Source organism: Blennius ocellaris (assembly GCF_963422515.1).
Source record: "Blennius ocellaris genome assembly, chromosome: 10".
Lineage (NCBI taxonomy): Eukaryota > Metazoa > Chordata > Actinopteri > Blenniiformes > Blenniidae > Blennius > Blennius ocellaris.
The window spans coordinates 24,488,360-24,503,468 of record NC_137659.1 but is presented as its reverse complement, the minus strand read 5'-3'; the positions used below and the strand labels follow the sequence as shown (position 1 = coordinate 24,503,468).

Sequence of the window (15,109 nt, the reverse complement as noted above, 5' to 3'; positions counted from 1 at the left end):
TCGATCTTTTTTATGTCGGCTGCCGTCCACGGAGCGGCCTTTTGGAAATGGACCAATAGTCACCATCAGCTATCCAGTGGATGTAATAGAATGTCATAAAATAATAATAAATGTGTGTGTCCAGTATGGCGGCGCCACACACACACACACACACACACACACACACACACACACACACACTGGCTGTTCATGATGGCTGCTGTCACAGCACAGGACTGTGTGTATTTGTATGTACACTTTTTTAATGAACTTTTCTTTTCAAGCCGACCTGTTTAAGCGACTTTAAGGGGGAATTGGGACTTTCTGATCAGTTTTATTGATTACGGTTTATGTTGTAGTGTATTCAAATTTGTATTTTAGCCACACTGTTTCATTCTTAGCGGGTTCATGTTTTTTTATTTAAATTTCTTGTCTGAATTCAGGTGAAGTTGTTCATAAACTGGTATGAATTACAGATTTGAAATAAATAAATTTCAGCTGCTTGAGCAGCCCCAAAGAGCTTTACATAGTTCATTACATTCAACCACGCATGCACGCACCAATGGGAGAAGTTTGGGAGTTCAGCCTAAGGACACTTCGACATGCAGGCAGGCAGAGATGGGAATCAAACCTGCAACCTTCCAATTTGGAGACGACCGCTCTACCAACCGAGCCTTGCCTCTTCTTTATAAGACATTATTTGATGATTTTAGTCTAGTTTAGTCTAAGTATGTTATTGAAAAGCAGCAGAGAAACACACCTGGGAGGTTTCCATTGCTTTCAGAGGGATTATGTTGAGCTGAATTCACTGCCTGGTTTGATGGTCTGCTTCATCCTGAACCTTCGAGGACATGTGGCAGTTAAATCTGTGAAGTTAATTCAAACCAAATGTTGGACGTGAATAATTCATTTGTGGTAATTTGCTTTCGAAAGGCGCCTCGGCTTGAAGGTACGTCAGCACAGGAGACTGCACTTTCAAGCCAAGACAACTTGTTGTTGTTTGCGATTTACTCTCTAATGTCGTAATTACAGTTTTTGGCTCCTTCTAGGGATTTAATTCCCAGTGGAGGCAAACAAAATATAAACTGTTGCTGTAGTTTGGAGCCTTGCAGTTGATGCTGCACACGAGATTGAAGGATAATACCGTGAAGAGTCCTTCAGGGCTGATGCATCAATTTGATCTTTGGTTTTCAATTAACTCACATTTCCTCTTGCAGACACTGGATGTATGGTTCCATCGTCTTTGTCACCTGCTCAGCAACTTTGAAACGTTTTGCTTTTGATACATTTAGTGTTTTAGTGACTTCAACCTCACTCACTCACTCACTCACTCACTCACTCACTCACTGGCCTACAATAATGACAGCAGTCATACAAGATGGGATTGAACTATGAACTGCTCTGCACTTTATTCATGTTTTCATTCCTGTTGTTTGGTTGTTTAACTGGACAAATCCAAAAATTGTGGCCAGATTTTGATCAAACTGATCAGGATATTAGAAGAACTGATAAATATTTATGGACATTTGGATCAGATTTTTGATTCAGAGGAAAAATTGATCAACAAGAAAGTTTAAATGATGGAGATGAATACGATCCAGTGTACATATGAAGCACCGGGTGGAGGGGTAGGAACTCTTCTTTTTGTTTAGCTTCAGAGATCTTATTGTCCGTTCATCCTTACTAATCATTGTTCTCAAATAGAAGTGTTCTTTTTCAAAAATTAGATTCTTTTTAGTATAAAACGAACCATCTATCAATAAACCCACGAATCTCCTGAGGTCTTCTTCAGCTTCTCCTTTAAAGGCCTAGTGAAATGTAAAACACTACTTTGCAAAAAATGATAGTTGGGCTACTACTTATAAGGTTTCTCCGACTCGGCCCCACCACTGTTGTCGCATAACAAAGTTATTTGAATTTTGAATCTCCAGCCGACGAAATCGGGGGAATCCTTCTTCGTGGGCGTGACGTCAAGAGTTGTGCAGATCTCCATCTGTTGTGTTTATATCGGCTTGCATTGTTTCCCTCAAGTTTTTTCCCAAGTTTTTACAGTGTTTTGAAGTTATAGTCGGCGTTTTATGAGCCTTGACGAAAGATTGAGCATGGAAGAGATCCGAGAGAGGAGAAAAGGAGCACGGCTAGCGGGAGCCACTAGCTCGGGCGGCTAGTAGACGATCAAGTAATACCTGGACTCATCTTCGGTGATTCCGCGCAGTCGGAAAAGCGCTTCGACATGATCCAGGAAGCCGGTCGTTCTTCCAAAAGTCAGGAGCCTCAAAGCCGCGGCGAAAACTGCCGGCTGCTGAGGCTGAGAAGACGAGGACGAAGCGTCTTCTGCTTCCTCAAACATGTTCCAGACGGGGTCACCGATGGCAGAACCACCTTCTGTGTCTTCTTCATCAATCACTGGGTTTGAAATGCCCGATGATGATGATGAAATATGGTTCAATTCAGCCTCTTCGTCGTCAAAACTCTGATCCTCCATAATGTAAACACAACTTGGGCGTGTGCACAACTAGTGATGTCACTCTGTTATTGTCAGAAGCTCCGCCCAGCAGCGAACATAGCGCTGTTTATCGGCTATTTTCTCGCAGATTGCCGTGTTTGAACATTTTACCCTTAGGCCAGTTAGCATAAAAATGTCCGTAGAAGCAACAGCCAGAGTGTTTTGGAGGTGGAATTTTCATTTCACAAGGACTTTAAAGCTGCTCCACATTGGGATTTTCTACGGTTCCTGACAAAAGTTTGCAACTGTGTGATGGCGATACCTTTGGTCCTACGACACACTGAGACGGTTCAGGGACAATGATGTCATGGTGACCAAAGACAACCTGCCATCAAATTCAGTGTCAGATATTTGAGGTTTATGGTGACTGCTGCTGCGACCTGTTAATGTTTATTTGTGGTTTTTCTTGATGGAAAATGAAAGACTATAGCAGTAAATGCTAATACTAGTCAATGCTAACAAGTATTTACTTCAAGCTTCCTTTGCTAAATTAGCATCCCAAGTTGTCCTCTGTCTCCAAGCCACGACCTCGTCCATCTTCTCCTCCTGCTCCTTTGTTACAATTTCTCTCCAAACACCTGAACGCCACAGCGGCAAGGCTCCGTTTCTCTTCAGGATGTGTCATTGTTGTGCAACAACACGTTCTGCAGTCTGCACACAGCAAACTTCATGTCATGGCCCAACATTTGTAAGATTGGTGTCGTACAGTGTGACAAGCTTTGAACTTATAAGATTAAGATCTCTGTAAGAGCCTTTAAATCTTTATTCAACATGTCCACCATCTCACCTCCACAGATTTCCAACCTGCTCGGCCTAATTCTGTCCCTCTGGTCTTCTCCTGGTCAATCAAAGTAAGCTTCTCAGGACTGAAAGCCATGTATTGATGGTCATTTAAAAAAAATAGTTTTCTAATTTCCACTGCATCAGAGCCAATTGCCAATGTTAAAATCTTCCCTTAGACACACCAACTTGAAAACGTGTGCATCGAAGCAACTATTTTTCATAATTTGACATTCATAACTAGAATTCTAGTATTACAGGGAGTTAATTGAACTCTGGGCTTTTTGCTGTGTAGGTGTGAGACATTAGCATGTTCATTTGAAGTAGAAAAAGCAACACATTCAAGCCAAAGCGAACATTTCTCAGTGCACATGGATAAGTTCCTTTAAGTTGTGGAGGAACTGAATCAGCCGCAGCATCAGACGATTTGACACCTCATCGACTGGCTCAGGCACATCACAGAGGAATTAAGTCCTTACACAGTTAAAATAATCATAACTCACTGAATTTAAAACACATTTATACACGGCCTGGTTTGTGACAAATGGCTGTGGTGCCAAATTTCTGCCAAAATCCAGGATCTCTAATAAGATCCACATCTGAACAGAGAGTGAATCTCCATTGCACTCATGGATTTTGGCAGGGATTTACCTGGAAGATGACTGATGTTCCACGCTGTGCATACCAAGAGTACCAGTGTGCCAGGAATCACTGACTGTTACTGTACATAGTTGATCTCATCTTCAAAAAAAACCCCAAAGTTTTGGAGCACAATAAGGGAATGTTGCATTTCGTTAAAAGGGATTCAGTTATGGAACAATCTAGATTAGGACTTGTTTATAACCTGGTTTTATGTGGGACAACGGGTGGACATTAGACTTGTGCTAAGTCTGGTAACCTCATGACATTGACATGCTTTGTCCCATAATAAATAAACAAATAAATCAAATGGAAGTGACTCAAAATATTCTCACACTCTATATTTAGAAAAATTAAAACAAGGTTATTATTGAAATGCAAACAATGATGGATAAACGGTGGAAGTTTTCTTTGAGAAATATAACATATAAGGGAAACTGGTTATGGCTACTTGAGAAAAGGGGGCAGAGTGTATAAGTCAATCTTCTTTCTGCTCCGTTTTATTCAGGAAAACTTTTGATAACTTTTGTTCTGTATTGTATTGTTCTGGGTTTTTTTCTTTTTACATTGATTGAAATAATAAAAAAAAAAAACAATCTAATAAAGGAATATTTTACATGTGGTTTCATTATATGTTATCAATACAAACAGCACAATTATATATTTTAATAAAACCATATTGAGGGTCACAATTCTGCCTCACAGTGACAATATACTTGGTTTGATTTCTAGCTTTTGGACATTTCCTGTTCTCTGTGGATAAAACATGTCTGAGGTTTGTTTGTCACTAAAAAGTCCCGTAGGTATTAATGGACGGCTGCCGTTGCCCGCCGTCAGCTGATGGGCGCTGTGGACTTGTATAAAGCTGCAACAAGGATGGATTTCCATGCAGGTTTCGAAAATGCAGATCTTCAAAGCTCAGGACTGTGATATCAAACCGTCTCATTCTGACCTCTTTAGTGCCTTCAGGCTGTTAATTCTGGTCCTTACTACCAGTAAAAGTCTCAACGTCTTCAATTCTGAGAATTTTTTGTTTTGCAAGCGTTTAGAACGCACTCCGGAGACGTGGCTCTGAGCCTGAATGGTGACGTCAAGTGAGACTTTCGATGCAGGGGTCGGGCAGCTATGACAACATAAATGTTATAAAAGGTTGAGAATGCGGGACCGAGCCAGAGCGGGTGCTTTGTCCAGTGCCTCAGGAGCGACTGTGGATGCGGGAGCTTGGTAAAAGTTCTCGGAGCTCGTGTTTATAAGCATTCTTCACCCTGCTTGTGAAAGCCCAGGGAATTGCAAGGGGAAATTAGCGCAAATTGTTTTCACTTCAGCATTTAATGAGCCCGATGTGATGTGTTGTTGTGCACATTGTGATACCATGGGCTCTTTGTGGCCCCCAGTAGGGCCTCACCTTTGCTAGGATATTGTGTAGTACTATTGTAAATAAAGTAGTTGTGGATGGCTGCAGTAAATCTAATGAGATGTAGCTGTTGAACACATGAAGGCTCTGCGCTGAAGTGGCTTGTTCCAGCAGAGCCGAAGCCTCGGCAGGAGACCCTTTGGTGATTTTGTCATCTGAGAATTCCTCTGCCCCTGAGGAAGAACATCTTGTATTTTTCTAACAGGAAGTGGTCCGAACAGTCTGACTGTGGAGGATTATCTCCATCACAACTCCTGAAATGATCCCAAATACCTGAAGGTGTTCTGCAAGCAGTCCATGTGTGGAGCAGCTGTGGAGTTCTGTCTTTGTCTCCCACCAACAAAAGCAAAGGCTATGGATGAATTAGGGATCAAAAGGTCTTGTCGACCACCAGGATTTGGCTTCTCAAGAGAAATAAGCTTTGTTCTGAGGTCGTGTTGCCAGCTGCTCTGCAGGCAATATCCATGTTATGATCCATTGAAGTCTCTTCTCCAGTCACATTCACTTTCCTCTGCAACTTATTCAAAACGCTGCCTGGCTGAAGTGATCATGACTTGTTGCTCACTGAGTTTGTCTCTGACTCCCACCATGTTTTAAGTGTGTGGATGGCAGAGTAACAGTGTGGGAACCTCGTGAACTGACTGCGTCTTTCCCTCTCCTGCAGGCCACACAGGGCGTCTGCTGCAGTCCCTCTGCTTCACCAGCATGTCCTTCCTGCTGCTCCACATCATCTATCAGATTACCGTCAACAGCCTCCTGGCCGGGAACTCCATCACCTCCGACTTCAACTGTGAGTACACTGCAGCCTTTATGGCGCGGCTCTCGGGGTGAGTAGGATTGTTGTGCGTGGAGAAAACTAAACGTCTCCAAGGTCAAGAATCGGAGAGGCAGGAGTGGAGGTGATTAATTGAACCTTGTTGAGTTTTTTTAGAGAGTTTTTAGAGACTTAAAAAAAGACGTAGAAGCACTGAAAGTCATTACCGTATTTTCCGCCCTATAAGGCACCTAAATACCTCAAATTTTCTCAAAAGCTGCCAGTGCACCTTATATATGGAAGAATTGCTCTACTCTAGACTGCTATTTGACAGCTGAACAACCAGAAGCTTTTATTTTGACAACTCTAACTTCACAACTGGATCTTCAGAGCGGACGACACTCCACACAACACCTTCATCACTCATGGTTGCACACCAACATTCTAACAAACCAAAATAAACTAGATGAAATAATGACTCCCTAAACTGGGGAACAAAAACACATAAACACAATCAACACAACACCAAGCCCAACAACAACCCACAATAACCTCCAACAACACAAAACATGAATTTGTCGCTGCAAGGCATGATGGGACATCATGCCTTGCAGCGACAAATTCAACCTGAGCTCCTCAGTGCAGCCGATAGAAACTCCCATAATTCATTGCAGCTGTTTGTGGTGTTTTAAATGCAATTATTGGGGGTTATATTTGGTTTGTGGTGTCGGTAATAATTGTGTTGTGTTGTGTTTTTGTTGCTTAGTTCATGTAGTTTAGTTTATTATTATTATTATTATTACCGGTAGTTGTAAGTTGTCAACCAGTAGTGAAGAAGGTTTTGTGTGTAGTGTCCTCCTGGCATAGGCTGCAGGTAGGACTATCAAAATAAAGTGCGTGCACCTCTCTGGGTGTTAGAAGCAGTGGAAAATGTAACCTAATGGCTTTGAGCTATAAAGGTTGTTGACCACTGGTTTATTGCATGTGCCATATATTGCAGTGTGCCTTATATATGAACAAAGTTGTAAATTATGTCAATCAATGTAGATGCGCCTTATAATCCGGTGTGCCTTATAGGGCAGAAAATACGGTAATCTATTACATTATCAGATCAAAAACTAATTTGACAATCAGTGGACACTGAAACTGAAATTTTCTAATAAATAGTACCTGACAGGCATGACGTTCACAATATACATGAAACTGACTGAACGTGATATTTCTGCATCCCAACATGTTTCACCAATCAGAGCCAGATCTTGTTTCACTTCATCAAAACTCAATCGTTCTCAATCATGCTCAGTGTTGGGGGTCATTTTATTTGATTACAACTCGAGGGACGTACCATGACAAATGTAAACGATAAAATAAATGACTATATTAATATATTAATTAATAAATGAATAACTTTACCAAATAAATACAATGAAGCAAAACAATTACAAAATATAGATACTGTATGACAATAACAAATATATATGATGTGAAAAACACAGGATGAACCCCGAGACGCCCATTATCTTAAAATACGACTCTCACAGTCTAAATAAAGTCGTCATTCTTCTAAAGACTTAATAAAAAAGTGCAGACTAGCTCGCTGGGATTTGGGCTTCTTTCAAAGCAGCACAGGAACTTTTCTTTTCTTTTTTGAAAAAGTGGCTTTGTAAGATGACTCTATAGTGAAAATCCTTCCACAGTAGTTGCTCATTGTCACATGATTTTGATTTAATTTAGCAGTCAACTATCCTTCGTAAAGACCCTCTGATTGGCTCGTCAGCCCTCATGCTGCAGTACGAGCCAATCAGAGGCAGAGTGGGTGGGTCATGACGTCATCATCCTTTAGGGAAGCAAAAACTTGTGGATAAGATAAATTGTGGGATTTAGAAGAGGTTACGCAATATGTCGTATACCCCGGACTACCCATCTGTTCAGGTTGTGCTTGTGCTTTATGGGGTTATATTTGTGCCAAAATTCTGAGCGAGCGATGGGAAAATTTGAGCACAAAAAAATTAATTGTACAAGCACACTAATAACATTTTGAGGAAATATTTAAATTGCGCAAAGACAAACTTGAGATTGCGCGCTCAAAAATCATTTCTGCGCTCAGATTCTTCCTCTGCGCGCTCAACCTCTCTCTCTCGCGCTCAACCTCTCTCTCTCTCGCGCTCAACCTCTCTCTCTCTCTCTCGCTCAAATCTCTCCACGTCCGCTCAAGTTCTGCTGTGCGCTCGCTCAAAATGTGCAAAGCCGTGGGGCGGGTGTTGAACTCTGATTGGTTACTTCGGATTCTGGAAGTGCCTCATAACCAACGAAGAAGAAAAAGAACAAGAAGAGGGGAAAACAAACTGCGGGGGAAAACATGTTGTAATCCAGGATCATTATCTTTAGTTTTCCTTATTTCTGTTTTCCCTCACAGTTTGTTTTTCCCTCTTCTTCTTCGTCGGTTATGAGGCACTTCCAGAAACCGAAGCAACCAATCAGAATTCAACGCCCGCCCCAAATTTCTGTGATTGGTGGACAACCGTGTCTGTCACATTTGGGCTTTGCACATTTTGAGCGAGTGCACAGCAGGACTTGAGCGGACGTGGAGAGATTTGAGCGAGCGAGAGAGAGAGAGGTTGAGCGAGCGAGAGAGAGAGGTTGAGCCTGAGAGAGAGAGGTTGAGCGCGAGAGAGAGAGAGGTTGAGCGAGCGAGAGAGAGAGAGAGAGCGCAGAGGAAGAATCTGAGCGCAGAAATGATTTTTGAGCGCGCAATCTCAAGTTTGTCTTTGCGCAATTTAAATATTTCCTCAAAATGTTATTAGTGTGCTGCACAATTAATTTTTTTGCGCTCAAATTTTCCCATCGCTCGCTCAGAATTTTGGCACAAATAGAACCCCATAGTGCTTCAGTAATAAACCAACAACTTTTATAATGTTTGTCACCAGTTGACCTGAAGTACTCCTGTACTTTAGACACTTTTGGTCTTAATCTCGGACTGGAAGTTGTGTCACTGGATAACGTGCTTGCTTCTTGCTCACCCACCTCCAGCATTTTAATATCAAAACAGTGAAGGGGGAGAAAGAGGACAGCAGGTTTCACCAGCAGTGTGAGCATAGCACACAGAGGGGTTTGGAAGAGAGTTACTTCAAACCTGGTGAACTGTTTGGGACGTGAGACCAAATATAAATCGTCGTTCTATTAAGTAAAATGACGAGTCGACAAAAAAATAAAAAATACAGGCCTGATATCAACACCTGGCACATTAACATACACATACAATACAGCCATTTTAGTTGCTATAAACCATGATTGTGAGTAATATTGTCTTGCAGGATGGAGCAGAGCAGAGGTAGCTGTTGGCCAAACGCTGAACCACTGAGCTAAAAGTGAAGCTTGACTAAAACTGTAAAAATATTCACTCTGCTTTCTTTGCCATGAGCAGATTTGTAATTGGAGCCCCGCTCAGTAAACAGTGATGTACAGCAGCAAGTCCTTCTCCCCAACAAAGCGACAGAACTGAAGACGTCTCTGCTGGTGGGCTGACGTTAGTGACGTGTTGTGCCCACGACCACACCTAAACTCTGACCTTCAGGAAAGCTTCCACCCAAAACACTTCGTTAGCAGGAGTGAGTTAAACATGAGTCACAATTTGTAGAAATCTCCTTGGTCGCATCGTGCAGATTTATGAATTCGACACATTCCTCCATGTAATTAGCTCCATCGTGCCACATGGCCCAGAAGAAAGTAGTGCCAGTAAAGCAAACACCGAGTCAGTACCGGGAAGGTGTTAACGTTTAGCCTCGGGCTTCAGCTGTGAAGTTTGAAAGCGTCCAGATGGGACAGACCCCGACCTTGTGCTCTAATGACTTTTTTTTTTTAATGAAAATAATTCACTTTCCTCCAAGTGCAGCTGACTCAAAGGGCAGAACCAGCGCCATCGCCCCGGGCTCAAAGAGCTACAAACACCCGGGCCAAAAGAGCTGCGCTTTACTACAGCTCCGATTATAAAGTGACAAGATTCCAAATTATTCCATTGACTCTTTTCATCTACTAATAAAATGTAATCCAAGAATTTTATCTTTCACCTATTTTGGCTTTAAACAAACTGAAATATATTGCAGACTATTTTGTGCTGTTGTTAAAAATATAGAATGGTAATTATACATGAAATAATTATAACACTGTAATTATCTGAAGTAAATCTGTAAATATCAAGTTCCTTTAAAGATGTTTTATTTGTTTTCAATCAATGGCTGAAATCGACATGATTACATTTAAGCAATTGTTTCTGACTTTTTTACTTGCACGAGATTAGAAATGACTTAAGCAACATGAAATGTTTGAACTTGTTAGTAGTTACTTATCTGGGTAAGTCTACTGTGAAGCAAATGTGTTCAATGGGTTTTAGTTCAGTGAGACATTTACTCAAATATTCCAGCATCGTAGGGGAAAAACTAGAGCAGCCAGAAAAACTGAAGCTTCATGTGACACCAGCTTGTCATGCTCAGAATGTCTCCCGCAACTTCCACAATTTCATGTCAAATACTACAAAGTCAGATAAAGAAAAATTGCACGAATTTTTGGTTTTTCAAAGACTTTTTTTTCGATGATTTGTTTGTGCACTGTTTCTGGGTTGTTTTACACGTTCTCCCCTGGTGACCTGATCTGCTTTACTCCCACAAAACACGTGTTTTTGGTTTACTTGTTACTGTGTGTGTGCGTGTGTGTGTGTGTGTGTGTGTGTGTGTGTGTGTGTGGTGATGGACAGCTGACCTCAGCAGGATATGACCTGCCCTCCACATTGTTCCTGTGTTTGGCTACAACCTCCCAGGACCCCCAAGTCGTTCTCTGCAACTTTCAAAGATGGACGGATGAACAGATTTAATTATAGATTTTAAAATAACTGTCTTAAAAAAATCCTAACAACCAATACTGAACCGTCTTTAAACGCCTTGCGGCAGCCGGTGGCCTCAATCAAGCTGCTCACTGTTAAATGATGTCAAAAATAATGCTCAGCTCTTCTGACCCTTTAAGAAGAAAAATACCTAAAACAGGTTTGATTTACATTTAGTAGTTACTGAGCCACTCCAATCACTCATGATTGGAGACGTGTGACATTGCGTCATTAACATGCAATACATCGAACAGTTACATTTTTCTTTCAATCAATATAATGTAGGGCCGGCGTGAAACTGATTTTTTTGGGGGGCCAATTCTGACATTGGGGAATAAAAAATGTGGATACCTGGTACGTTGGCTGATAAAAATGTTTAGTGCTGGCGTTTAGTCCTGTCAACGTGGCAGCAATAATAAAAGCATGGATGGAGTTATCGGTCAAGCTCGAAAGACACAATGAGGTGCGTCATGAGAAACTTCCTGAGATGTGTATTGCACAAACTAGTTAACTTTACCACTGAAGACAACCTCTCGGTAAATTCACTCGTCACTACTTCACCGTGGGAGCAATCAGTGTATCATTGCATGTTATTAGTGAAAAGTTGGTGTGAACAGTGGAACCAATCGGCCAACTTTGGGTTCTAATCAGCCAATTAATTGGCCTGGGGATTGATTGGTCGGGCTTGAGGATGATGTATCTCAACTGCAGCTGAGTTTCCACAGCTTTAATTTTCTATTTCATGCAAACCTTAAGATAACCGGCCCGTGAGTGGACCATTTTTTGTTGTTTTTGTCCATTTGTGTTGAATTCTTGGATCCCTCCATGACAACGTTTCAATTGAACGTTTTGGTTGTAGAAAAGTTTTGTTTACACTGCAACATTGTTTAAACTGTGTTTCCACGGAAACGCCAGAAACCTGGAAGATGATGTAGTTACCATGTTGGGCCAAGAGGCTGTGCTGTTGGTTGTTTTTGTAATGAAACCACACATGCAGCAGAGAGCAGTACACTATAAACGTTAACAATGGGAGAACATTCTAGTGGACAGACAGCCAGTTGGATTATTATTATCCCCCGCCGTGGCCGATAGGCCCCGAAGGGGGATCTTGAAACAGTCTCCGTACGTCTGTCCGTTCGAACGTTTCTACCTATATCTCGGCAACCCCTGGGCCCACAGTGACCAAACTTCACATGTGGATACATCTCAGAGGGGGAAGGGATACTATGGTGACCTTGACCTAATTTGCATATTAAGTAGGTCACAGGGTCACGAAGTGCTTAAAAACACATTTTGGGCTCTGGAGGCCTAGGTTTTTGAGCTAGGGCTCTGAAATTTTATAATCACATGATGCACACTCCAGGGATAACCTCCAGTACACCAAGTGACCTGACCTTGACCTTGAGGATTGGTAGGGTCTGAAGTTTGCTTTGATTAGCCCAGCAACGGCCTTCTTGTTATTATGGTAACTGTCAAAATAATACTACTGCATTGGATTGTTATTATGGTGACTGTCAAAATAAAAGTATCAAGTCCCAATAGAATAAGGACTGGGAGTCATGACACCATGGAGGAGACTTTGTTCTTATCGTCCAGCTACTGCACATGTGCAGAAAGAACTGTTTACCGTGGCTGTGGTGTGCATGAGCAGGTGTTTTCTGTGGCTCTGAGCACTGCCGCTATCCTGTAAAACTATAACACAACAGAAGTTTTGTGTTTTCGCTCCAAGCGTACTAACTCTGCCAAAATGGCACACGTGGGAGACAAACACAAAGCTTTGCCACAAACGGCCTGTTTTTGAATGTTCCAATGTTCAGATTGAAGTTTTAAGTAAATGAAGTTGAACATGCTGCAAAACTGTTTTAGGTGAAGTTGCTCTTTTGAAGATGAAATGAACCTCTGTGGTGATCATCAGTGACGTTTACCTGCAGGGCTTCTGCAGCGCTGAACCTCTTAGGCAACAGCTGAGGATCACATAAAAAGACTTGATAAAGGTTCATTTAACAAAGTTGAACCAAGCGCTTGTATCCTGTCTCCAGCATTATTACGTCATTTTCTATACAATGGATTCTATAAACTGTGGTTTTCCTCTGCGTGTGGTTTTGTGTACATATTGTCTGGATGTTCACTTCCTGAAGTTAATGTCCTGATTTCCTTTCTGCTCTTGGAAGTGAGGCATCGCTCCATGTCGCCTTGTTCTGCCTCTTCCTATCTCAGGTTTCTATATCTGTATCCAGCACCTTCAACACTCTTTTCCTTTTGGCAGTCGAATGTAAACACGGTGAGGCGGCGACCCCCCCCAGATAACTTCATATGATTTCCTCCGTCGCTTGTAGCCAAATGGAGCATTAGTGCCGTAAACTGAGAGCCGTTTGGAGGAGCGAAGTGGCTCCAGCTAGGTCAGTGAGTGGTCACCAGATGAGGAGCTCCTGTATCAACCATCTTGCATCACAGTCGCAGTCAAAACTGTCTGGAGGGACCAGAGTCATCAAACTTCCTCTGATTGTTGGAAGTTTTGGGCCATTATTTTCCTGAGTGATGTTCTCCGGACACGTGGCAACGAAGTGGGTTAAAAAAAAACCCTACAAAGAAAACTAGCCCAAAAACACAATAATGTGGTTTTTCACCAGTTCAGAAGAGGTCAATTCTTCTTCAACAGATTTCTATTACAAACTTCTCGCAGATTTTTTTTTTAATAACAATTGTGTTCCTGACAGGACCAGCACTCCCAAACGCAAAGTTGAAGACGTGCCAGACAGCAGCTCTGTGCCTATGTTGTCTAGACAGCTACAGTCAGACGAGTGTCACACTTCACGTAAAACCCACAGTAGAAAACTCAGTGAAGTTGTCCTACAGAAAGATCTCATTCAGAAAATGTTTTAAACAATCCTACAGCCAGAAGAACTCCACTATATCACATTTTTTCTGCCCTTATCCAAAGTTTTCTCAGCTTAAATTTGTAGATTTTGTTGTTTTTATTTATTTTTTCAATGATTTCTACCCCATCAACACTTATGATCCAGGCTGTTGGGTATACTTCTGAGTTAATTGGACTGGTTTTGTGAATTAATCATTCAGACGTTTCTCTCTTATTGAAATTCTTGTCATTGAAATATAATACATGGTGAAATGTCGATACTGCGTCTTCTGTGTGTGTCTGCTGGCCAGAGGAGATGGAGGACAGACTCTCGTAGGTTAACGGCCCAGCAAGTACAGAGGCTGTTTTATGACGCTCACATAAAGAGTGAGGAGGTATTTTTGGTGCCCAGCTGGGTGAACTGTGGCCCCGCCCCGACGGGCAGTGGCTCTTCATCTACCAGTTCGGGGTGTTACGCAATATTCCCTCTGAGAGTGCAGACCTCACTGGCTTCACTACACCTGCAGCATTCCTCCAGTCAGACCTCGTGCTCCTTTTCTTCATTCTCCAATTCCTCCTCCTTCAGCTCCTCAACACTCTTCCTCCTCCTCCTCCTCCTCGGGAATCTGCAGCAGCCTCTTTTCTATGGAGAGTCTCTGCTTTTGTATTTGAAGATTTAAATGGGGCCTGAAGTGAGTTGTGACCTTTCTCCACCTCTGTGAGAGATTATGAAAGATTCCATCAACACCAGTGGTCTTTATCTCCTCCTGTGCAACTTCCTGACACTGTCGCGCTTCATCCTGAATACTCTGATGCGTGGATGGTTCAAACACTCCGTGAGGAGTTCCCTGGTCTCATCACAGATGTGTGGGGTGTAGAAATGCACTGATGTTGATGTGCGTTTCTCGTTTTGTCTCTGGAGCTGTACTTGCCATTTAAACGTCTTCGGACTAGAGGAAAGTAGATGTTTTGGGGTTCAAGTTTGACGTGTCGCCTCCAGTGAAGGACCTGAGTTTCTCTGCGTCTCTGCTACTGAACGGCTGCTGTCTCTGAGCCTTTGTGCCACAAGTGGCACATGTTTCATATCGAGCAGCGGCTAATGAGAAGCAGCCCCAGTCTGTGGTTTACAGTCTACAGTTACAGCTCTGCAGATCTGTGAGGCTGCAGGACACACACTTTACTTTGACAAAGCTAAATCAACAGATTTGCTGTTGTTTATAAAATATCACCTTTGGTAATTAATTTTTTTGAACAAGAAAGATTCTGTTTCTTTTGAAAGGACACCTGCAAGGTTTACTATTGAA

The 15,109-nt window shown here is 42.1% G+C and overlaps 1 protein-coding gene across 1 annotated transcript in view; it reads left to right on the top strand.

Annotated features, from left to right (window-relative positions):
• Positions 1-15,109, top strand: part of piezo2b (piezo-type mechanosensitive ion channel component 2b) — a 141,405-nt gene that overhangs the window by 8,296 nt on the left and 118,000 nt on the right. Inside the window, exon 3 of the mRNA XM_080503219.1 lies at positions 5,983-6,108. Within this exon, the coding sequence (XP_080359345.1) occupies positions 5,983-6,108 (126 nt within the window). The remainder of the gene's footprint in view (positions 1-5,982; positions 6,109-15,109) is intronic.